Raw genomic sequence first — 23,411 nt, 5'->3', positions numbered from 1 at the left:
TATAGGATCTTGGGGGTGGGCACGCTACACGGACTCCAAAAGACCATCAGGGTGTACAACCTCACCCCTGGCGTCGTTGCCCACCTCTCAATTTTAAATACACGTAGACACTGAGAGCTATCAGGAGGGGCTATGCGCTTACCTGCTGCTCTCTGGCAGGTAGCTCCATGCCCTCCTGGGTTTAAATGCACCTTAGAACACACATGCATCAACACTACATATGAGCGGGCGGAGGGAGGTTTTGGAGTCTTCTCACACCCCCGTTCTCTGCGACCTGCTGGAGCAGGGGGCCAGAAGGAGGAATTGGCCATCCGACTGGGGTCTGGAGTGTGGGGCCTCCCTGCTGCTGCGGAGTCGGGGCGGTCTGCCTCTCCCTACCGCAGGGAAGAGGGTAACACCACCTGGGCCTGGGTGCAGTTTCCCCCTCCAGGGGCAAGGGTACCTAGACCCGGTTCTTAGAGTACGCTTGGGGAGTGTGATTGTGTGTACAGTGTCTCTCTATGTCTGCCTCCACGTTGGTTGAGTGTTGAGTAAGTGCATATGAGAGCATGAGGGTGGGAATGGATGTTTGTATCTGTGTGTGCCTGTATGTCTGTGTCTATATGTCAGGTTGGGTATCAGACGCCACCTCTCTGGGGACATCTCAGGTCCTCCAAGGTATGGAGGCCTATCTCCCCCCACCACTTCCCCTGCCGGTGGCAGACGCCCTCAGACATCGGTGCGTTGGTGGTTCTTTGTGTCCGGGGATGGGTGTCCGGGTACCCACCGGCTCACTCCTGGTGGCTGCTTGTCGGGGCCTGGAGCCTGGGGCTCGCTCGGGCCATATTTAGTACTTACTGTTATTTTCCCATATAGCATCGTGATGCTGTTTATTGTATTGCTCTCGTTTTCTTCTGCTTGTTTTCTTTTCTCTTTCTCAACAGGTGATCCAGGTGATTGATATATGTATTTTTTTGTCTGCTTATTTAGTTGGTTTTTGGTTTTTTGCCCTTTATCCCCGTCCCTCTTCTCCGCTGTTTTTTCCCCCTCTTCCTCTGTCCCTTTTCTTTTCCTCATTCAAGTCTGTCCCGTATCTAGCAAGTGAAAATAAAAAATAAATAAAATAAACAATAAAAGGTGACTCAAACAGACCATTACGGCAAGGCTGGGATGGTCAATTTGGTAAAGTAAATCTGTTGGGTACCTTTCCTCGCCTTTAGACAATAATTCTGATGCAAAAGAACCAAACGGGACAGGCACAAAAAAAAAAAAGTGGTGACAGGACCAGTAGTCCGCTGTATCACTGGTGGAATAAAAAACAGCTTTGGGGATGTAAAAAGGTAGTACCACAGTTCGGCCCTTTCATACTTTATTAAGCCTCAGAGTGGCTTAGCAGACAGTAAAAATATAAATAAGAATGTACGCGCTCAATCTAAGATATAACATGCCACCAAATAAGATATAATAAGTGAAGACCCTTACACGTTAATCCACTTCGTAATACAAATCCAAATAGTGGGAGGTTTTCCCACAAGCAGAATGAAAACATGCTTTCATATTGAGAGCTCCTAAATAATGGCCAATCATTTTTTAAAATGTATTTATACATGTTTTAGGCAGTGTCAGCCTAAAATGGATTACATGTGTCAGTGAAGATTTGCATTACCACAAACAGGACAATAAAAACAGGAAAAATCCCACAAACTGCCATTTCTCATTATATAACTTCAGCAACAGCAAATTAATAATATTTAATACAAAAAAATGTTGTCAGAAATCCCTGAAAGTGCAATGAAACTAGGCCAAGTAAATGCCATCCAGAGCAACAAAGCCAGTGGATGTCTTGATTGTAGGATCCAAGGGTTCAAGTAACTGTGGCTCTGTGCATAAAAAACATAATTTTCCCTGTTAGTTCTGCAGTACTCTTCTTACTATCCAGAGATAGAGCTATCTGTGTACCTGGGCACCTTAGTACCCAGGTACACTGCACCTTCAGCCTGTTCATTCCTTTATTTTTAAAGGCATCAAAAAGGCTGCCAGGAAAGCCAGCACACACTAGTGTCTCTATACATTACATTCTCTCATGTTTTAAATTTATCTGTGAACTATGTGAAGCTTCAAAATCTCAACAAAAGACAGTTAAGGAATTGCAATAGAAGACAGTTGCATTGTGTAGTAAATTTCTTGAGTACCACTTCAAATTGGCTCTTTTTTCAGTGGTACATTTTACATTTGCTGAAGAGACAGTGCTTGGCATAATATTTATAAACCCTGTCCAGCACTGCCTTAATAATACAATAAATACAATCCCTTACTAAGGTTGCTATAGCTCAGGCTATAGAGCAGATCATCTACTAATCAAATGGTTGGTACTACTCATATGTGGTATGAGTAGTTTTTTCATGTTATGTACATACTAATATATATTCTTCTGACAGTTTTAAGTTGCAGTTTCTTTACTTTTGATTTAGGTTGCTCCTCTGATTTGTTTTTTTTTTTTCTTAATGTAAAGAAATGGTTAAAAGTTCTACTGGCCAAGTCTAAGCTTATTACTGCATGGTGTTTTACAGATGCTTACACAGATGAAGACTTGATGCTTTACTGGAAGAGCGGAGATGAGTCCCTCAGCATTGATGATCGTATCTCCTTATCACAGTTTCTTATTCAGAAGTTTCATACCACATCTCGCTTGGCCTTCTATAGCAGCACAGGTATAAACACTTAACAAAACATCATAAGTTCTTGATGCTTTTTAAATTATGTTTTTGTGTATCTATACAGGCTTGCACTTACTTACTGGGTACAGTCAACATATAACCTTTCCTTTAATTCCACCCTTAGGATAAATTCTGACCTTTTATATTGGCTGCTATGCTAGCATGGTTTTAAGGGGGAGGTTTTCAAAGAACCTGAAATCCTCAAATAGTCAAACTGAGCCTAAGTTAAACTCATTGAAAATGAAATAATTTATAACAGTGAATAATGAAAAGTAGAAACAACAACTTTAAGTTTACAGAGGTAGAAAGACATCATGGAATTAGCCGGTAATAACAAGTCAAATACAACTGTGAATCTGGTGGGACCAATACCAAGTCTGGACCACTACATGGAGTACAAATTATTATCATATCTTCATGTTTTTATGTTTCTTTATTTCATGCTTATCTAAATAAGCATATGGTTAGCCCTGCTAAGCCAGGTCTCAGGTCTTTCCCCTCTCATGTTGATGTTACATCCTGTCTGAGATGGTTCCGTTTATTTTCCAGTGAGTGGACGTTTGCTTTGTTTAGTATTGCAATTCTTCTTGATACTTTGGAAATTAATGACATGATGAAAAGCATAAACGAGTGTCTGAATAGCCTTGCAGGCCCGGTATCTTACCAGTGATACCTGTTATGGCAGATACTCTCTAAATTGGTGCACTGGGTTAAATTTTGGGGCCTGGACAGTAGACCTCAAAGTTCTGTTACTTTCAAAGGGCTGGAGTAACCTGTAAGACCTATTTATACCAAAAGGATTAATACTCAGATTTATACCTTTACTGTTTCACAAACGATTAAAAATGACTTTAATTACAGGATATCAAATTGAAACAATTTAGCAGGAGCAAAGCAAAAGCAGAATCAAATAATAATAGCAATCACAAGTCATTGAAATCACTTCATTGCATTTTTTCTTTTCCATGTTATACTTAATATACTTTTAATAATTACACAGCATGTGAACCTTCAGTCAGCTATGAATACAATATCTTAATGTTTCATTTGTTTCAGGTAATTCTACTTCAGGTAGATTTGTCATTAATACATTCTCATATGTACATCCATTTTAACACAATTCAAATATAGAGGAATACTCACTTTTTCTTAATAGAACTTATTTTTATTCAATTATACATTATAAAAATCAGACATTCTTTGGTGGCTCCTCCCCATCCTGCAACACACACACACACACACACGCACACACACACACGCACGCACACACACACACTGTTTCTACACAGCCTCTCAGTTAGACCTGTCTTGGAATCATTTCATAGGTTGTATTGGCTTATTTGTTATATTTGTTCAACTTTAAAATACTTGCCAAGGTTGAAGCTTGATCATGTACTGACACAAGATCACTGCTCAAACTACACTTCTCACTTAACTGTTGAGTTATATCTTTGATTAAGAATAAGGATAATTTACTAAACCACACAAAGAAACTCTGACTGGATGTTAAGCCTTTTCGTCCTGTCTCAGAGGTGATGAGAGGTAAGTCAGGGGGACTTCAATCTGTCTCTATCCCACCTTTCTTGATACAACCTATCTACAACCTATCCCCACCATAAACTCTGAAGTTCTGCATTCTTTTTCAAGGCAGAAATGTTAGTGATAGTATTTCTGGATTTTTAAAAAAAAGTATAGAAATTGTTTAACTACAATAAAGTTCAACTCACCAAATACGGATTGAAGAATTTGAAATAGCTGGCAAGAGCCACCCAGAGGGTGTGATTTTAAAAGCATCACTTTATTATGTGAAAAATACCTTTCTCAGAAACCCAGGAGACTCATCTTTAGAAATGTCTTTTCTCTGAACTGCTGAACATTCTAAATTTTGCTGCACAAATAACGAGCATTCAAACATTACATATTACATCTGTCTGAAAGTCTTTACACTGGTTACCTATTAGTTAAGCACTGATTTCATTTCATGAGTTTTTAAGGCAGTGCGTGGGTTTAACAGATGTTTCTTGCAGATAACCAGTGGTTTATAATCGAGGAAGGCCCTGTGGGTCTTCCAGCTGTTTTCTCGAAGAAGAAAAATATTTGGTTAGGCTGCTTTTGGTTTCTATCTGTCACCAGGCAGTTTTTATGTTATTAAGTTAGAGGGCAAAAGTCATACATTTTGTTGCAGTACTTTAGAGGAAATAAGAAGCAGAAATCTTCACTTCTTACATCTTACACCTACACATTTGACACCTCATGCAAAATCTTGACATTTTAGGTAAGGAAAGCTCTGACTGTTTTACCACTCTGAGAAGGTCTCTTGCTGTGTTTTCAGGCTGGTACAATCGTCTCTACATCAACTTCACATTGAGACGCCACATCTTCTTCTTCCTGCTGCAGACGTACTTTCCCGCCACACTCATGGTGATGCTTTCATGGGTGTCATTCTGGATTGACCGCCGGGCTGTGCCAGCCAGAGTCTCCTTGGGTAAAAAAAAAAGAGAGAAAAAAGAAAAGAAACTCATATCAAATGTTCTTTGAAGAGGCTCTGCATGCCTGAGGAAAATCTGTCTCTGTGGAATGATGAAAGCTCGTTGTGACATAGCTCCACCAACTGGGAATACACAAATACATGTGTGATCACACAAGCCTCCCACGCTATACCACGCTTACTTTTCTTTTGAATTATTTTCTGTATTGGGGCTGTTGCTGTACTTGTCACGCAGGCATCTGCTTTCCCCTTACTCCTCTTATGGCTCAGCTTATTGCTCTTATTAAATTCAGTTGGTGGAGATGTTTTTACGTGACAGTTTGAAGGTCTATTTTTTTCTTCTTTCTGCTTTGTGCATTTAATAATTTACAGCAGCAATTTAAATTTGAAAGTTGCTCAGGCAGTCCTTGGGCAATCTGTGCAGATGGAATTAACAGGTAGCTAATTCTGGTGTCTTTTCCTTTGAGAATTCTTTTAAGAGTACCTGACAAGTATGTTAAAAAAAAAAGTAACACATAAAGCAGAAAGGTTGGTTCTCTACCTCCTATTAAATTGAAAAACAGCTCACTTACTGTCTCCAAAAGTTGATTCTGTTCATCTGGACGTAGCGTTTTCAGTGGGAGAAACGCTTCGTCACTCATCCAAGTGACTTCTTCAGTCTCAGCTGACTGCAGGTTTCCCCAAATCTAATTGGGGAAACGTTTCTCCCGCTGAAAACGCTACGTCCAGATGAACAGAATCAACTTTTGGAGATTTACTTACCTGGATGATTGAGCATGCATCAAGACGTTTTAACCCGCACTTACTGTCATTCAATGGAGTTACCTACAGAATTTTATTTTAGCTCTTCAGCTAATATTGCCAACAATGACCAGTTTAACCTGCATTGGCTGCTGTGTGTTCAAATAAACACCTTTGGAATGCTAACACAACTTTTGAACAATTCCAGACCTTTTACCTGCTTAAAGACTTTCTCAGTCAGTTGTTTGATAACAACGGGGGGGGTCTCACCTCTCAGTTAAAAGCTAAATGTAACCAATTTTTCATCCCATAACTGTAAACTGAATAGGTTTTGGTACACAGCTGGAAAAGTACAAAGTGTCTAAAATTATATGGGTCTAGCCAAAATTCTGCAGCCACCTAATTTTCTAGTGTACATGCTCCCCACCTCCTCACTTCATTAATGGAGTCATTCTACTGGACTCCCTACATTAATGAGCTTCTCAAACAAAATGATTTTTAATAAAATGGACTAGAGAATAACCTTTTTATTAACTTTACATGACATTTAAACTAAGCCTATTATGGATTTGATTCCCTTATAATAAATTAAATGTTAATAATGTTTCACTTAAATTAATCTTTAAAGACCTGTTTAACAAAGGACTTAAAAAGACAAAATATATACTCATTTTGAATAGGCTGTACATTTATCAGTTATCTATAATTGACGTCTTCATCTTCTAATATTCTCTTAATTTATAAAAAGTATTTCCAAATTCCCAGTCATGTCCTCTTGCTACTTGTTAATCTTTAAGAAATGTCCCCATGCCACACAAACAATGTCAGCGACTGCTGTATGCACCATTTCATTTGGTTCTGTGGCCAACAGTTTCCTGTACTGATATTATAACTTCAAACGAAAAACAAGATTGAAAAAATCCAGACACGACCCAGCAAGAACTGTGCATGGTCAAGCTGTTTTAAGAAGCATTTTTCAATTCTATAAATATGGAGCTGTTAAAGATTGATACCATCAGTCGGAATGAACATGGTAAGGTCTTTAAGCCACAGATGGTCATTTGGAGAGATGAACTAACACACTACTAGTTTTGGTCTTTTTAAAACCAGGAAAACATGAAACAATTGCAGGCCTATCACTGAAGTGAAATGAGGCGAGCACTGTGTTGGATCTGAGGTTGCCGAACTCAATTCCTCACATTCCAAGCATGTAGGAGAAACTACTGTGACTGTGACTTCACAGTATGCTTGGCAGACCAAATGTAGATAACATTGGTTCATTTTAAACAAATGAAAAGCAATGATTCGTAGTTTAATGCGATTATACAGAAAATTGCTCATACTTTGCATGTGATCACCTGTAACACATTGGTCCTTTAAAGACATCTGGACTCATCCTGCTGTAAAAAATGGAGGTATTAGAAAAATGAAATGACGTTCAGGTTGGCTCTCCCTCTTGCAGTAGAGTATCTCTTCCTGTTACAACACACACTGGTGTTTTTGTGTAGCTTATCTGCGTAGCCAATTTAATTAAAAACTCGCTAGCAGCATGGCCACTTCACTCGTCTCTCCTGCACTTTCTTGCTCACTGCATCAGATGTTTAGTTAGTCCTTGACATCCTTTAGTAATAATGTGTGTTTGCACATTATTCCACACCAGTTGATTAATCAACCAAAGACCTAGACAGAATTTTAATTCATTCAAAAGCCTGACACTTAGCCTTGTCCACCCCAGCTGGAAAAATCAAAAACCAGTCTTATTTGTTGTTATCCATCATCCACCTAGGCTGAGGTTCTGTCCGAATTCTCAGACTTTGTCTCTGATTTATGGGGTCATATAATTGTTGGGGATTCTCTGTTTTCTTTTTATTATTATAGGGTCTTTACCTTACAATATAAAGTGCTGTGAGGGAAGTGTTATTGTGATTTGCCACTATATAAATTAAATTAAATTGAATTCAGTTTTTAATAGTTTTGCAATTACAAGTGGTTGTGAGAGATCCAACAAATTTCTAAAACTCACACTTGTAAATTTACGATGATGTTAAAACACCTACTATCATTGTAGGTAATACACTATACAAGGCCACAACGCACTGATGTATTTTTATTATTTTCTAGTTATATTTAATTTAAAATGATGATTTTATTATCTTCAGCATATAATCAAATATCCAGCCTTGTCATGTCACATGCATTGCGTGGCAATGGTATTGAATCAGGGTAATGCTTTTACGCCTGCACTTTTAGCTATACATAAGATTAGCTCCCTGACTGAAGATAAAAAAGAATTATGCTGTAGTGTCTACAATGTAATATGAAAAAGATGCATGCTAAGATTCAAACATGTTTACTTTAGTAAAACTTTGTATCCTGTGTCCAGGCATCACCACAGTGTTGACCATGTCCACCATCATTACTGGAGTGAATGCCTCCATGCCCAGGGTCTCCTACATCAAAGCTGTGGACATTTACCTCTGGGTCAGCTTTGTCTTTGTCTTCTTGTCTGTGTTGGAATACGCTGCTGTCAACTACCTGTCCACTGTCCAGGACCGTCGAGAGCGCAAAATGAGAGAGAGAGTGCGGTCTCAGGTTTGTTTCACTGCACTGATAAATAAAAAGAGAAAGTAATGTAACTAAAAAGAGGTTAATTCATTCTACTCACAAGGCACACCTCAACTCCTTCAGCTGTATCAAATGGCAAAACCTCCAGACTCTCTTCCTGAGTCACTTCACTTACAACAATATCTGTCAGGGTTTCTGTTTTACAAGCAACACCTCAAGAGTGCCAAAGAAATAAAGACAGAAATAAAGAACAGAGAAACAGTGAGTGTTTGTGGCCAGCAATTTGTGAGAGTTAGTGAAATTTGTGAGATCTCATCCCTGAATGATGTTTAACAGTTGAATTATACATTTAGGGAAACCAAAGAACCCTGGCTAGGTGGATGGCACAACACAGAAGAGCTATCTTGTCAGGCCAGGACTCCGCAGTCTATTTACACCTACAGGCCAGTGTCCAGTCTTCCAGTAATGAGGATGTACACATCTTGGACAGGGAGAAATGCTGGTTGGAACAGAGTCAGGGAGGTCTTTCATGTTAGAAAGGGAACGAGCATCTCTAAGCCGAGGAGGAGTCACCATCCTACAATGCTGTGATTGCAGCTTTTTCCAAAGTATCTCCCCCCCCCCCCCCCCCACACACTCCCTGCCATTGCATTCGTGGTTCTCTGTGTCTGGCGCTGGGTTCCCGGGTGAGTACTGGCTCACTCCCAGCAGCTGCTTGGTGGGGCCTGGTCCCCCTGGCTCAGTTGGGCACCTCCCGGGGTGTGGAGGGCCCTTGGATCTCAGGTCTCTGGGCCCGGGGCTTGGTCTGCTCTGGCGTAGCCGTCTGCCGCTGGAGCCTGCAGGCTCCTGTATGCTGCTCAGTAACATTCAATATTTATTATTTACTGTTACTGGTTTGTTGGTTGGTTGTTGCTGTGATTCCCCTACTGTGTTATTTGCTTTTTGCTTTTTTTTTCTTCAGCAGGTGATGGAGCAGATTTTTAGTGTCTTTTCTCGCTCTATCACTCTTCTCCTTTATTTTTCTTTCTATCTCCTTCTGTTAACTCAGGAGACAGACGCATCTCTACTTTTAAGATTAGGCCAAAGTGCCTTGAGGCAACTGTTGTTATGAATTGGCGCTATATTAATAAAACTGAATTGAACACCTTGTTCGAACATAAGAGTGTCCATAAGTGCACGTGGCACCAGGATGCTGTAGGCCGCAGGTCGATGATCGATTTTGTAATCGTATCACCAGACCTGCGACCATATGTTCTGGACACTCAGGTAAAGAGAGGGGCTGAGCTGTCAACTGATCACCACCTGGTGGTGAGTTGGATCAGGTGGCGGGGGAGGACGCTGGACAGACCCGGTGCACCTAAACGCGTAGTGAGGGTGTGCTGCGAACACCTAGCAGAGGCCCCAGTCCGTGAGATCCTGAACGCACACCTCCGGCAGAGCTTCAACAGCATTCCGAGGGAGACTGGGGACATTGAGTCCAAATGGACCATGTTCAGCGTCTCCATTGCCGAAGCTGCTGCATTGAGCTGCGGCCGCAAAGTTTTTGGTGCCTGTCGTGGTGGTAACCCCTGAACCAAATGGTGGACACCAGAGGTGAAGGGAGCCACCAGGCTGAAGAAGGAGTCCTATCAGGCTTGGTTAGCCTGTGGGACTTCGGAGGCAGCTGACAGGTATCGACAGGTCAAGCGTAATGCGGCTCGGGCAGTGGCTGAAGCAAAAACTCGGGTGTGGGAGGAGTTCGGAGAGGCCATGGAAAAAGACTTTTGGACTGCCTCGAAGAGATTCTGGCAAACCGTCAGGCGTCTCAGGAGGGGAAAGCGGTGCTCTACCTGCACCATGTATAGTGCTGGCGGAGCGCTGCTGACTTCAACTGAGAAAATTGTCGGGCGGTGGAATAAATACTTCGAGGACCTCCTTAATCCCTCTGACACGTCTTCTGAGGAGGAAGCAGAGTCTGGGGATGAGGTGGATGACCCGCCAATTTGCAGGAGCGAGGTCACTGAGGCAGTTAAACAACTCCTTGGTGGCAGAGCCCCTGGTGTGGATAAGGTCCGCCCCGAGTTCCTTTTTTTTTTTTTTTTTTTGCCTGTCCCGTTTGGTTCTTTTGCATCAGAATTATTGTCTAAAGGCGAAGAAAGATGCCCAACGGATTTACTTTACCAAATTGACCATCCCAGCCTTGCCGTAATGGTCTATTTGATTAAACTTTTATTGTTTATTTTATTTTCTTTTTTTTATTTTCACTTGCTAGATACGGGACAGACTTGAATGAGGAAAAGAAAAGGGAGAAAGGAAGAGGGAGAAAAAACAGCGGAGAAGAGGGACGGGGATTAAGGGCAAAAAAACAAAACCAACTAAATAAGCAGACAAAAAAAAATACATATATCAATCACCTGGATCACCTGTTGAGAAAGAAAAAAGAAAACAAGCAGAAGAAAATGAGAGCAATACAATAAACAACATCACGATGATCTATGGGAATATAACAGTAAATACTAAATATTAAACATTATTGTGCAGCACGTAAGATCGACAGCGCACAGTGTGCTTTGAGGTAGGAGCCAAAAAGGGTGTAGTTTGTGTGTGTGAGTCCCCGTGTGTACACCTGTGAGCATGGACGCGCTTGTTTTTTAAAAGGTTCCTTCATGTAATGATCTGCTAGAGGGTGTGGGGGGGCCACAGCCCCGTCCTCCAGACATGAAGCAGGTATGGAGGAGATCAAGACTCCAGACATCCAGAGGCCCCCAGAACACAAGAGACCAAGGAAGACCAACAGAGGGGCAGCCGCGCCACTATCCCAGAAAGAGCTGAGGAGAGTCCCAGATGAGGGGTCACTCAGCAGCCGCGGAGCAGAAGCCAGTGGGGTTGCAGTGACGTGCCCGTGAGCTCCGCCGGCAGCCAGCTGTGCCAGAGTGACCGAGCCCCAGGCCGAGAGGCCGAGGGCACCCCACCCCCGAAGTGGCCCGAGCGAGCCCCAGGCTCCAGGCCCCGACAAGCAGCCACCAAGGAGTGAGCCGGTGTGTACCTGGGCGCCCATCTTTGGACGCAAAGAACCACCAACGCACCGATGTCTGAGGGTGTCTGCCACCGGCAGGGGAAGTGGTGGGGGGAGATAGGCCTCCATACCTTGGAGGGCCTGAGATGTCCCCAGAGAGGTGGCGTCTGATACCCAACCTGACATATAGACACAGACATACAGGCACACACAGATACAAACATCCATTCCCACCCTCATGCTCTCATATGCAATTACTCAACACTCAACCAATGTGGAGACAGACATAGAGAGACACTGTACACACAATCACACTCCCCAAGCGTACTCTAAGAACCGGGTCTAGGTACCTTTGCCCCTGGAGGGGAAACTGCACCCAGACCCAGGTGGTGTTACCCTTTTCCCTGCGGTGGGGAGAAGCAGACCGCCCCGACTCCGCAGCAGCAGGGAGGCCCCACACTCCAGACCCCAGTTGGACGGCCAATTCCTCCTCCCGCCCTGAGTTCCTGAAGGCTCTGGACGTTGTAGGGCTGTCCTGGTTGACACACCTCTACAATGTTGCGTGGAGATCAGGGGCAGTACCCCTGCACTGGCAGACGGGGGTGGTGGTCCCCATCTTTAAGATGGGGGACCGGAGGGTGTGTTCCAACTACAGGGGGATCACACTTCTCAGCCTCCCTGGGAAAGTCTATGCCAGGGTGCTGGAAAGGAGAGTTCATCCACTAGTCGAACCTCGGATACAAAAGGAACAATGCAGTTTTCGTCCTGGTCGCAGAACACTGGATCAGCTCTTTATCCTCTCAAGGATACTTGAGGGCGCGTGGGAGTTTGCCCAACCAGTCTACATGTGTTTTGTGGACTTGGAGAAGGCATTCAACCGTGTCCCTCGGGGTGTCCTGTGGGAGATGCTACGGGAGTATGGGGTGTCTGGCCCATTGCTACGGGCCATTCGATCCCTATACAACCATTACAAGAGCTTGGTTCGCATTGCCGGCAATAAGTCGGACTCATTCCCGGTGGGTGATGGGCTCCGCCAGGGCTGCCCTTTGTCACAGATTCTGTTCATCATTTTTATGGACAGGATTTCTAGGCGTAGCCAAGTGGCAGAAGGCTTTCACTTGGGTGGCCTCAGAATCTCATCTCTGCTTTTTGCAGATGATGTGGTTCTGTTGGCTTCATCGGGTGATGGCCTCCAGCTTGCACTGGAACGGTTCGCAGTCGAGTGTGAAGCAGCGGCATGGTTCTCAGACGGAAAAGGGTGGAGTGCCCACTCCGGGTCGGGGATGAGTTCCTGCCCCAAGTGGAGGAGTTCAAGTATCTCGGGGTCTTGTTCGCGAGTGATGGGAGAAGGGAGCCGGAGATCGACAGACGGATTGGTGCTGCGGCTGCAGTGATGCGGACGCTGCACCGGTCTGTCGTGGTGAAGAGGGAGCTGAGTGTAAAAGCGAAGGTCTCAATTTACCGGTCGATGTATGTCCCTACCCTCACCTATGGCCACGAGCTGTGGGTAGTGACCGAAAGAACAAGATTGCAGACACAAGCGGCGGAAATGAGCTTCCTCCGAAGGGTGGCTGGCCTCTCCCTTAGAGATAGGGTGAGAAGAAGTTCAGCCAACCGGGAGGGGCTCAGAGTAGAGCCGCTGCTCTTCCACATCGAAAGGAGCCAGCTGAGGTGGTTCGGGCATCTGACAAGGATGCCTCCTGCAGACCCAGGACACGCTGGAGAGATTATATCTCTCGGCTGGCCTGGGAACGCCTTGGTGTTCCCCCGGATAAGTTAGAGGAGGTGGCTGGGGAGAGGCGGGTCTGGGCTTATCTGCTTAGGCTGCTGCCCCTGCGACCCGGCCCCGGATAAAGTGGAAGAAGATGGATGGATGGATGGATGAATTCAAACAAATGGCACTGTGCTGTACTGAGAGCTTTTAAAGCAGAAGTTTGAACAACACAATCCTTTCTGATAACAGTAGCTGAAATGAATCAGATTGGCACATTTACAAGACAGCTATCATTCATGCAGTGATCTTCAAAAAATCTGTGTTCCAGCTGCTCTGTCCTGGAGCAAAGATGAAATGTTGATATGTGGTGATGTTGCATGCAATAATGACTTCAGTTGTATTTCTTCCCTGCCAGTCACTGCCCTGTACCTGTGGTATTTCCCAAACACGAACCATGACCATGTTGGATGGCACCTACAGTGAAGCTGACACCAATAGTTTGGCTGGCTACACTGAAGAGCCCATAGTACCTGAGGAAGTACAGGCAGACATGCACGAGGTTTCTGATAAACCTGATCATATGGTGGTACACCTGTCAGTGAGTAGTGAGTCCACAACAACGAAGAAGAAGAAGAGCCTTCGTGCCCTCAACATCATCCAGAACACGCATGCCATTGACAAATACTCCCGAATGATTTTCCCTGGTTCATACATCTTCTTTAATCTTATCTACTGGTCAGTATACTGCTAAACAACACTGTCAGTCAAGACTGAGGCCAGTGGGGACATTAGCATACACAGACAGTATGAATGCTACATCAGTGAGACAAGGGACTAATTCTGAGTGCTGTTGTGCTGCTAAATCGATATAATGAAGGACATGAGCAAAACATGTCTTAAATGTTTCCAATGTGATGGGATGTCATTCAGTTAAAAAAACAAAAGATATAAATTCTGTTCCAAACCACTGATGCTAATTCTTGTCGTCTCTTTTAGCTTAGTCAGTTGTCAGCTGCTATTGAAAAGGTCTTTGTACAAATTACTGCTATTCCTGATATGATGAAGAAACCGTATATTTTGTATTTTAATTGTATAGATAAAGATACAGTGTATAGTGTCTGTATTTATGCCGTGAGGTATTGATTGTTTATTTATATTTATTGTTTTGATTTTTAACAATCATAAAATGAAAGTCACAATGAGGTGCATTGTTAATCATGACTCAGTTATTTTCATATATATATGATAGATAAATAATGAACTCTGATCATATTTATAAGACAGTTATTTCAGCTAAAATGATATTCTGACCTAAGATTGAGGAACACACATTAAGAGCTCTCCGAGGTTGTACTCTGTTAGTATGCGCATCATCTTAAAGGCGAATAAGTGCTTTTTCTTTAACATGGATACCTGCTTCTATTTTGCTGCTGTCAGTTTCAGCATTCTCATTATATGCTGTATAGAGTTCTAGAAACAAATATGGGAACAGCTCAAATGTTTTTGTGAAGAATGGCTTCTAAAAATATGAAAGAAATTGATTAAATACAAAGTGAAGCTGATGAATGTCAATATAGTAACATTAGTGGAAAATAATACATAATCATAAACTTTTCCCTGTAAAAGAAATCAAGAAACTCAGGATTCATGCCGTGGAGAACAATACTATGTATACCAAAGTTTCTTGTCATGTAACCATAACTGCAGAGATATTTCACTTACCTAGGACACTTGAACTAAAATTCAACGTACTAGTAACACATGACAAAGATCAAAGGTCTGTTAGTCAGTATTAGAAGTTGGGCTGATCATATAATGGCGAACTCAACAGTAACTCAGCTGTTAGCATCTTGCTGGTGATTGATCAACACAATCACATAAAAAAAACAATCAATTCTCAAAAGACAGAGAAATATGTGGATATGCGTAGCAATGGGTTTGTTTCAATAATGTGAATAATTATTAGTCTGTGCATGGTTCAGAGCAAAGATTTGGTCTGCTGCTATTTTTCCACACTTCTTTAGTCTGAAAGCCTCAGTCTGGCAGGACTTATTTACAATTTTTTACACTCTTTTAAATAAAATTAAAATGCAAAAAATATTTGGATGGAAACAGGCAAGTTCCAGAATTTTTCATGTGCACAGGCTGTGGTGGGAAGTTTAAAAGTGGTTAAAAATTCAGCTAGTTCTAATGATTTTAAATGTTCAAACTCCTGCCTCCATAAGTAAGGTTTAGAAGTAGTGCTGTCAGTGTTAATGTTAATAACGAGATTAACGCTGACAGCACTATTTAGAAGACATGACTGCCTCATAAGAGTACATTAGCTGAATTGAAGCTCAAGTTTCAGCAACAAGGTAACTGAGCTAATAACATATGCTCTGGTTAATTTTTTTTTCACATTTTCCTTAAAACTCACCATTTCAAAGTAACAGACCAGTAGGTAGTAAACCTAATCACTGTGAGGCATATGAAGTGGTGTCCATTCTTAGCCAGTCCTCATCACTGTTGAAAGGAAGGTGTGCTCAATTAGCACAGTGATGGATACTCATTCATCTAACAATATAGACCGGTAATGTTACTATTATTTAGTATTTTCTAGCCAAAGGTGATGGAATGGGAGAGGTTTAAATGGGCCCAGCTTCGGCTTTACAAGTTTCAGAAAACATGGCATCAAAAAGGTCATCATAAACAAGAAGTTTTTAGAAGACACCTCTGAAAAACATTGTTCTACAAATTAGATAAAAGGATAAAAATCAATTTTGGATGCCCATTACCTTCAGACCCTCAGATGACACTGAATTAAGAGCAGGTATCATTCTATCATGAACTGCATAGGCTCAGGAGCACCTCCAGAAATCATCTGTGAAGACAGTTTGATGGCTGTAGATTAAAACTCTGTTATACAAAGAAAAATTGACTTAAACAAAGTGGGAAACACTTCTGTAATAAGACAAACTGAAATTTGAAATTGTTTTTGCAAAACGGAATTGGGCACTTGCTCCTCTGGACTAAACAGGAGAGGGACTTTCTATCAGGACTCAGTTTAAAGCCTCCATCTCTGATGGTATGGGGAGCAACTTATGTACCATCCAGAGTATGGCTTCAGGGAAGGGTTTGCATATTTCAGTAAAACCATATACTGCATCTCTTCCAGCAGCATGGCCTTGTACTAGAAGCATCTGGCCACCAGCTGAAAAACATTTGGTGTGTCTTGAAATGAAAAACATGAGAAAAAAGACCCAGGACTGTTGAGCAGCTAGAATAATCTATCAGGCTACAATGGGGCAACAATATTTCTCTCCCAAAAGAGCAAGATCTCCTCAGTTCCCAGACGTTTATAGACTGTCACCAAAAAGCTTACCAAGTGTGCACATAAATAGAAGAACATAGCAAAATAGAAATGGCCTCCTCTGGTACTGCCCCTGAACCCTCCGTTCCACAAAGACCAGTCGTACTAAACATGGTCCCAACTTTTATCAAATTTAAAATTAGCTATTTTTTCTTCTTAAAATTGTACATTTTCTAAGTTTCGACATTTGATGTATTTTCTATGTTCTGTTGCGATTAAAAGATGGGTTTGTAACATTTTCAAATTGTTGCATTTTATTTAAAATTTACATTTAATACAGCATCTCAAATGTTTTCAGAACTGCTGTTATATTTAAAGTTGTGTTTGAAGCCACATGTGACTTGGGATTATGTTTTGTAAACTGCTGCAATTGCAATCAATACTATGGGTAAAAAAGAAACTACCTACCTCTTCTGCTGCCATGTTTTCTAAAACATTATGTTTCTCAAACATTGTCGTTTCTGTATGAAGATAACCACACATTTATGTATTTCTAGCCACCGGTTTTCTGGAACCACTTTCACTCAGCAGGGATTCAAGGTGCCTCTGACCAGTCTGCAGATTCAGATGTGAAACACTGAGGCCCTGTACTTCTTCCTGCTGTGTTCACATGTTTCCTGACTTTTTATTTTGTTATGCAGTTCAACAAAGTGAAGTGTTAAAAACACACAATTCTGCAGTGATTACGGGGTGTAAACGGACTTACGCGCAGACCAGGGATCCTTGCAAAGAAGACAGTGAATTTATTTACAAAAGACAACACCGGGTGATAATATGTACACGTGCAAGAGGGGGGAAGGGGGGAGGTCCAGGGCTCCAGGGTCTGTGAGGGAAAAGGAGGGGGATCGAACAGACTCCAAACGTTTCCAAATTTCTCTCCTCTTTCCACCACAAGGTCGTACACGCCACACACTCGCTCGCAGGTGGGACTGAGTCCGGGAAAGATCTGTACACAGAAACTCCGGTTAGAAACAGACTGACAGATTCTAATTTTCTGACTGCAGGGGGACTGACGCTGATAGCTCAACGATCCAGCGACGAGTAGCACAGTGCTGCCATCTTAAGTAGGGCTCGGGATTACGAAGATAGGCAGCAGGTGTGGAGATGGCAGGTGCGTGGGCCAGGGGCGGGAGCCCATAATGAGCACCAATGAGCATAATGAGCTGATCATGCAAACAGTTCTTTTAGCCCGTTCTAATTTAATCACATCATACCGAGATGATATTTGACAGTTGCTGGATTTTTCAAAGAATGTATGTAAAGTACAAAGTTTGTTATTTATTTTTTTTTTTTTCAATATTTAATAATACATTTATACGTCAAACAAATATACTGTGACAATTTTTTTCAAATCCACCAATTTTATCCTATGACAGCAACAGATGTTACAGTAATAGACCCTGTGCACGAGAAAATGCTAACTTCCTGGTTTGAGACCGGATGTGGGGTTGTACATTTCCGGTAGCTTTACTTTGCGGTCAATCGCTACTGCGAAGATATCCTCCACAATCATGTCCAAAACTCGAAAACGGAAAGATGGCGTTAAGTTACAAAGAGCAGAAGGTGGGAACACTCACCGCTGTTGTGTCATAAAAAATCTAATGATCAATTTTGACGTTTAAAGAGTTTAGATCGATCAGTTGTTTACATCACTCAACACAAGCAGAACTGCATCACTGCAGCAGAAGACACATCGTCCACATTCAGAAGCACATCTCTGTATAGTGACTGGTCTCATGATTTAAACAGGCAAATGTTCAGCATTCAAACTACAGGTGAAGAATAGTCAAACCAGATGTTTCCCCGTTATGTCGATATCAGCTAGTCAAGTACACACCTACACAGCATGTTAACAAACCGTGAAAAAAGCCACACAAAAAATGAACGATTGCTGGTAACGGTTTCTATACATTAGTATTTAGGAAGGGTATGTTGTGACTTACCTTAAAAATTACAGCGGTCCCTCGCTATAACGCGGTTCACCTTTCACCTCGCTGTTTCGCTGATTTTTTAGTGCAAGTTTGCACGTTTTTTTTTTACGTCACATTGTGTCCTGCGTCCTGATCGCTGCAGACGATCTCCTCCGTGACGTCTCTCCTGTACAGTACAGAATCGCTGCATCGATGCTAGCAGTGTGACTCTGAAGTGCAGTGCTGTATGTCCACAATGTCCACAAAACATTTTGCACCGTCAAAAAATAAAATTGGCTACTTGATTTCACCTATCGCTGGTTATTTTTAGAACATAACACCCGCGATAAACGAGGGACAGCTGAGAAATATAACATTTGAATCCCTTTTCTCTTTTGCCCTGAGGCGCAGGGGAAAAAATATCGACAAGTCGATGAACATCATTTACAGATATATTGGGTAAATGCCCGAGACATCTATAGAAATGTAAATCGCCGCTTGATTCATTCATTTGCTTAACTTGTTTTGGACCGTAAACCAGACGCGAATAGGACACCGGAAACAAAGCTCCCCACAGGAGTTTCCGCACCGGAAGTAGCATATGCTAACGTGCACATAGTCGATTCAGTAATTCAAAATTTAATTAAGTTGAGTGACAAATGACATGTCCACAGTAAAGCTTTATTCATATCGATCGTAACTGTATAGATATTTATGTTTTTATTTGGAAGCTGATCCTGTATCATTAATAAACATGAAGCCTGTGACTGAAATGCTCTGTACACATGAGTTGTTACTATTTGTTTGGATATATTAAACACATTAACTCACTAAATCCTCTCATGTAAAATTGCAGTAATCCATATTTTATGCTAGCTCTATAGAGCTTATTGTATTGAATGATATTTATGTCTTAACGTATGTGCAAGTAAAAAAAGCATAATTCAAGCAAATAATTTCATGTCACAAATGCAAGCAATTGCCTAAGTGTGACTACTTTATCTAATTCCGTAGCAATCTTTAGCATAATCTTTACTTATATACTTATATACCATGCATTTTAATGAATTTAAAACATGATAAAGTAAACAAAAGACAGAACGCTTTTTCTTAAACAAGTGGAGAGCTCAGTGTTTAGGAAAAATACAGTTTTTCTCTATTTAAATTAATGCCACTTTATAATTGCCTTGAAATTTAATAACATTATCAACAGTGTATCAAGAATATCATTTTTGATCTTTCCACACGTACGTGCAGTGTTGGGTAAGTTACTTTAAATTAGTAATTTAGTTACATTACTAGTTACTTCTATCAAAAGTAACTCAGTTACTTCAAGTTACTCGTTACTTTCAGAGTAACTAGTTACTAGGGAAAGTAACTTTGGTTTTACTCAGAATTCTCTTGTTAATGTGTTGCTAACTGGATACCAGCCAGACTGCCAGTCTTCTAGCTTGCTTACTTGCCACAAGTGCACTGTGCCACCTACCAATAGAAAGGAAAAAAATAATGTGCACATTTCCACGAGAGAAATCCCACACCTGGACCGTCGATGATTCTAGCCTGCTTTTACATCCAACACAAAAACTGCAGTCGTGGTGCTTTCGATTGTACTCAGAAATTCTGCCTTCTGAATAGGAAGATGCAGGTAACACCAGACTGCAGATGAGCTGCTTACAGGGCTGGACTGGGACAAAAAAATCGTCCTGGGCATTTTGACTAGAGACCGGCCGCCATTATAGGAAAAATCATAAAGCCTTTGAATGAAAACAAACGCTGTTGTGACAGTGATGTTCACTGTTCTGATGGTATATATGCATTAATCTATCAATCGTTTGTTGTAAGACTCAGATAATTATTTTTTTTAAAAGCGAGACATTTTAAATGAGAATAAGAAAGTATTTCCTTGTGCCCCCCTCTCCCTGTTAATGCCCTACCTGCCCCCCTGGCAACACTTTGCTAGACCCGCCCCTGCACAGTTACCAGCTGTCAGCTACTTAAAAAAAGGATCCTGGTGTTATTTGTCTCTCAGAAACAGTTCATAACTTCAACTCATTCATGTCACCTAAAAGGTAAACCTGTTTCTCCATCACAGCTCTGATGATTCAGTAAGGACATCTCCTGGTTTCATCTTCATGTTTCCCTCTCACCACATATCCAAACCGACATCATGACCAGCAGCTTTACAGCTGTGGCTCCAGCAAACATCAGCTGATACTAGAAAGTAATATTAAATAAATTCTAACAACAACTGATCGAGCTTAAACGTGCTGCTGTTGTTTACCGCGACATCCGCTGGTTTCCTCTTTCTGGCGCAAAGTGGGCGATAAACAAACAAGAGAGAAAAGCCGATCAGCTGATCATTGATCAGTTTCATGATTGAAGTAGAATCAGGAGAGAGAGGGGGGAGAGAATGAGAGGAGAAGAGGCAGCTGTGCAGCAAAGACAGAATAACTCCAGCTTTGTGTCTTTTTCATTGTAGCTGAAGTCCGGGACAAAATGTTCCTTTTCACCTCAACACGAAACGCACAATATTTTCTCTGAATACGAGACGATTCTGTTTTTTACAGGACGGTTGGCAACTCTAATAATTAACCTATGAACAAAATAAAGTTCAACATCAGTAACATAGCACCACCCAGCTGTATAGAAACTCCGTCATGCTAGCTAGCACGCAGTACGAAAAGGTCAGCACAACGAAAATAAACTCCACCTAAACTTGGTTTATATCTGACCCAGATGGACTGCAGGTTATAACTTCTTACCTGAAGTTCAGTTCACCTGATACTCGGACCGGCTGCCTCGGGTCTCTCCTCCTGCCTCCCTTTTCCTTCATCCACCTGCTGGCTTCCACCACTTGCTAATGTTATTGAATCTGTGGAAGCTCCGCGATGCCACCACACGAAGTAACGAATAACGAGCCTATTTAAATCCCAGTAACGAGTAACGCGTTCCTGATTTTGGCATAATAACTAGTTACCGTACTAGTTACCACAATAATAACGTAGTTACTGTAAAGCGTTACTTAATAACGCGTTAGTCCCAACACTGCGTACGTGTAAAAAAAAACTCATGTGCAGTTTGGAATCAGACCTGTATGAGTCATACATTTCTTATCCTCTGGAGGGCGTCCACATGTCAACTAAACAAGAGGGGAATTTAAAAAGTGGCCATGTATTTGTTTGCACTCTTTTCCTCTCTTGTGTGTTGTGAGCCCAGATGGGACGCCAGTGTTTTTCTACATGTACAGCACTTCTGTCTGCCCCCATGTTCCCGTATTTTAGAAAGATGTCATACTGCCTTAGAGATGTCTTTAAGATTTGAACCAAAATTAAAATGAGCAATCTTAAGAACACAAAATACTTGCTTTTAATGTAAACTTGAGATGTCCTTCTCAAAGTCATCAGAGTGCTCTTGAAACGTCCCATAAGTGTGTGACATCACAGCAGAACACAAAGAGGATGAGCAGACTGTTTTTGCTAATGAAGCTTGTGTGTGCACCAAAATGTTGAAGATGTTCTGTCAGTCACTTCTGGTGAGTGCCGTGTACTTTGCTATGGTGTGCTCCGTGAGCCGTACTCCATCATGGACAGTCCTGACCATGATGGAATCTTTAAAGTCACAGGTTTACAGTCAGCTGTAAACCTGTGACCCTGCGAACAATCAGAATTCTCTAACAGAGCAATTCAGGTCTGCTCCCCCAAAGAAAGATACAGGAAATCTTTCATGCTATCGCAGTCTATAATGTGACCCAGTTCTGAGAGCCTTGGACTACTGTGTAAAATGTAATAACAGAGTGCAGTGGTTTTCATGTTTTAAGAAATAAAAATAAAGTTATTCTTTGTAATCATAAATGTCACTTCAAGGTCAACCACTTCAAGTATTACTTTTTAGTTATTTGTTAGTTTTACCAGAGCAAGAAGTGGACCATACATTTGAAGACTTGCTGGTCTTTGTAACTGGAGCTGACTGCCTGTCTGCCACCACTGGGGTTCCCAAAGTCCTGCAATAGTTTTATGACCAGGAACCAGGATTGCGCTGCATATTGTACGCTTACGACATGCAGCTTATGCCTCTATCTGCCAAGAGGTGTCGAGAACGAAGAACAATTTAAAGAACTTATTTACACTGCATTAAAAGGATCCCTCGGTTTTGGAAAGGCATGTGACTTCATATGAAGTAATTGTGCACTGCTTTGAACAGCTGACTGTAAACCTGTGACTTTAAAGATTGCATGTTCTCAATACGCCTGGATTCACCCTGGCTTTCTGAGTTTTTCCGATGTATTTTAAAATATAGACCTTGAAAGTGTCTAAAGTGTATTCTTAGAAATTGTGCCTTCTCTGTATTTACTTATATTTATTGTTTAGTTTAGACAACAGTTGGTTAAGCAGGAGGCAAACAGTGCACAAAAATTTGTTTTCTTTGAGTGTTGACTGTGTTTTAATTTTGTACAAGCCTTTTAAATATAAACCTGTTAACATGAACACAACTGTCGCTGGAATTATTCAAACATAAACCTAGCTACATTGACTATAGTAAAAAATAACCAATAATTTATTTATTTTTTATTAATTCCAATCAAGAAATGAAAAAAGGCAAAGCGGAGACTGTGTGTGTTTCTTCATGTATGTGTTGGTAGGTGGGCATAGCACCAGGGTGTAGTTTAGCCTTGTACGGTTGGTCTTAAGTGTCAGATGATGAATAATTTGACACAGGCATAGAGTAGCCATTATAGGTGTAAAAACTGTCTACGGGAGAACTAGGTTTTATTGTAGGCAGAATATTATGTAATGTAGGCTGGCACTACCTTTCTGCACAACAAATTAAATAGACTATTTTTGTGTTATTCAGATGTTGCATGAAAATGCTCCGTAGCTTTGTGCAGGAAAAACAGGTTTGCTTGCAGTAATGTGGTGAGCTCACAGTAAAGGCTTTGATGCTCATGGTCAGTGA

General features: G+C 41.6%; 1 protein-coding gene across 2 annotated transcripts in view; it reads left to right on the top strand.

Annotated features, from left to right (window-relative positions):
• Nucleotides 1–19,231, top strand: part of gabrr2a (gamma-aminobutyric acid type A receptor subunit rho2a) — an 81,080-nt gene extending 61,849 nt beyond the window's left edge. For both annotated transcript variants that reach the window (XM_084913941.1, XM_084913942.1), the window contains exons 6-9: nt 2,550–2,690; nt 5,029–5,181; nt 8,309–8,517; nt 13,615–19,231. In XM_084913941.1, coding sequence (XP_084770067.1) covers nt 2,550–2,690; nt 5,029–5,181; nt 8,309–8,517; nt 13,615–13,950 — 839 coding nt within the window. In that variant the 3' untranslated portion in view covers nt 13,951–19,231. The remainder of the gene's footprint in view (nt 1–2,549; nt 2,691–5,028; nt 5,182–8,308; nt 8,518–13,614) is intronic.
• The last annotated feature ends 4,180 nt before the right edge of the window (nt 19,232–23,411 follow it).

This window comes from Perissodus microlepis, chromosome 19 (genome assembly GCF_051167445.1).
Source record: "Perissodus microlepis isolate ML-2025 ecotype Zambia chromosome 19, ASM5116744v1, whole genome shotgun sequence".
Taxonomy (NCBI): domain Eukaryota; kingdom Metazoa; phylum Chordata; class Actinopteri; order Cichliformes; family Cichlidae; genus Perissodus; species Perissodus microlepis.
The sequence above is the reverse complement of the archived record's forward strand: the minus strand, read 5'-3'. Positions and strand labels throughout refer to the sequence as shown.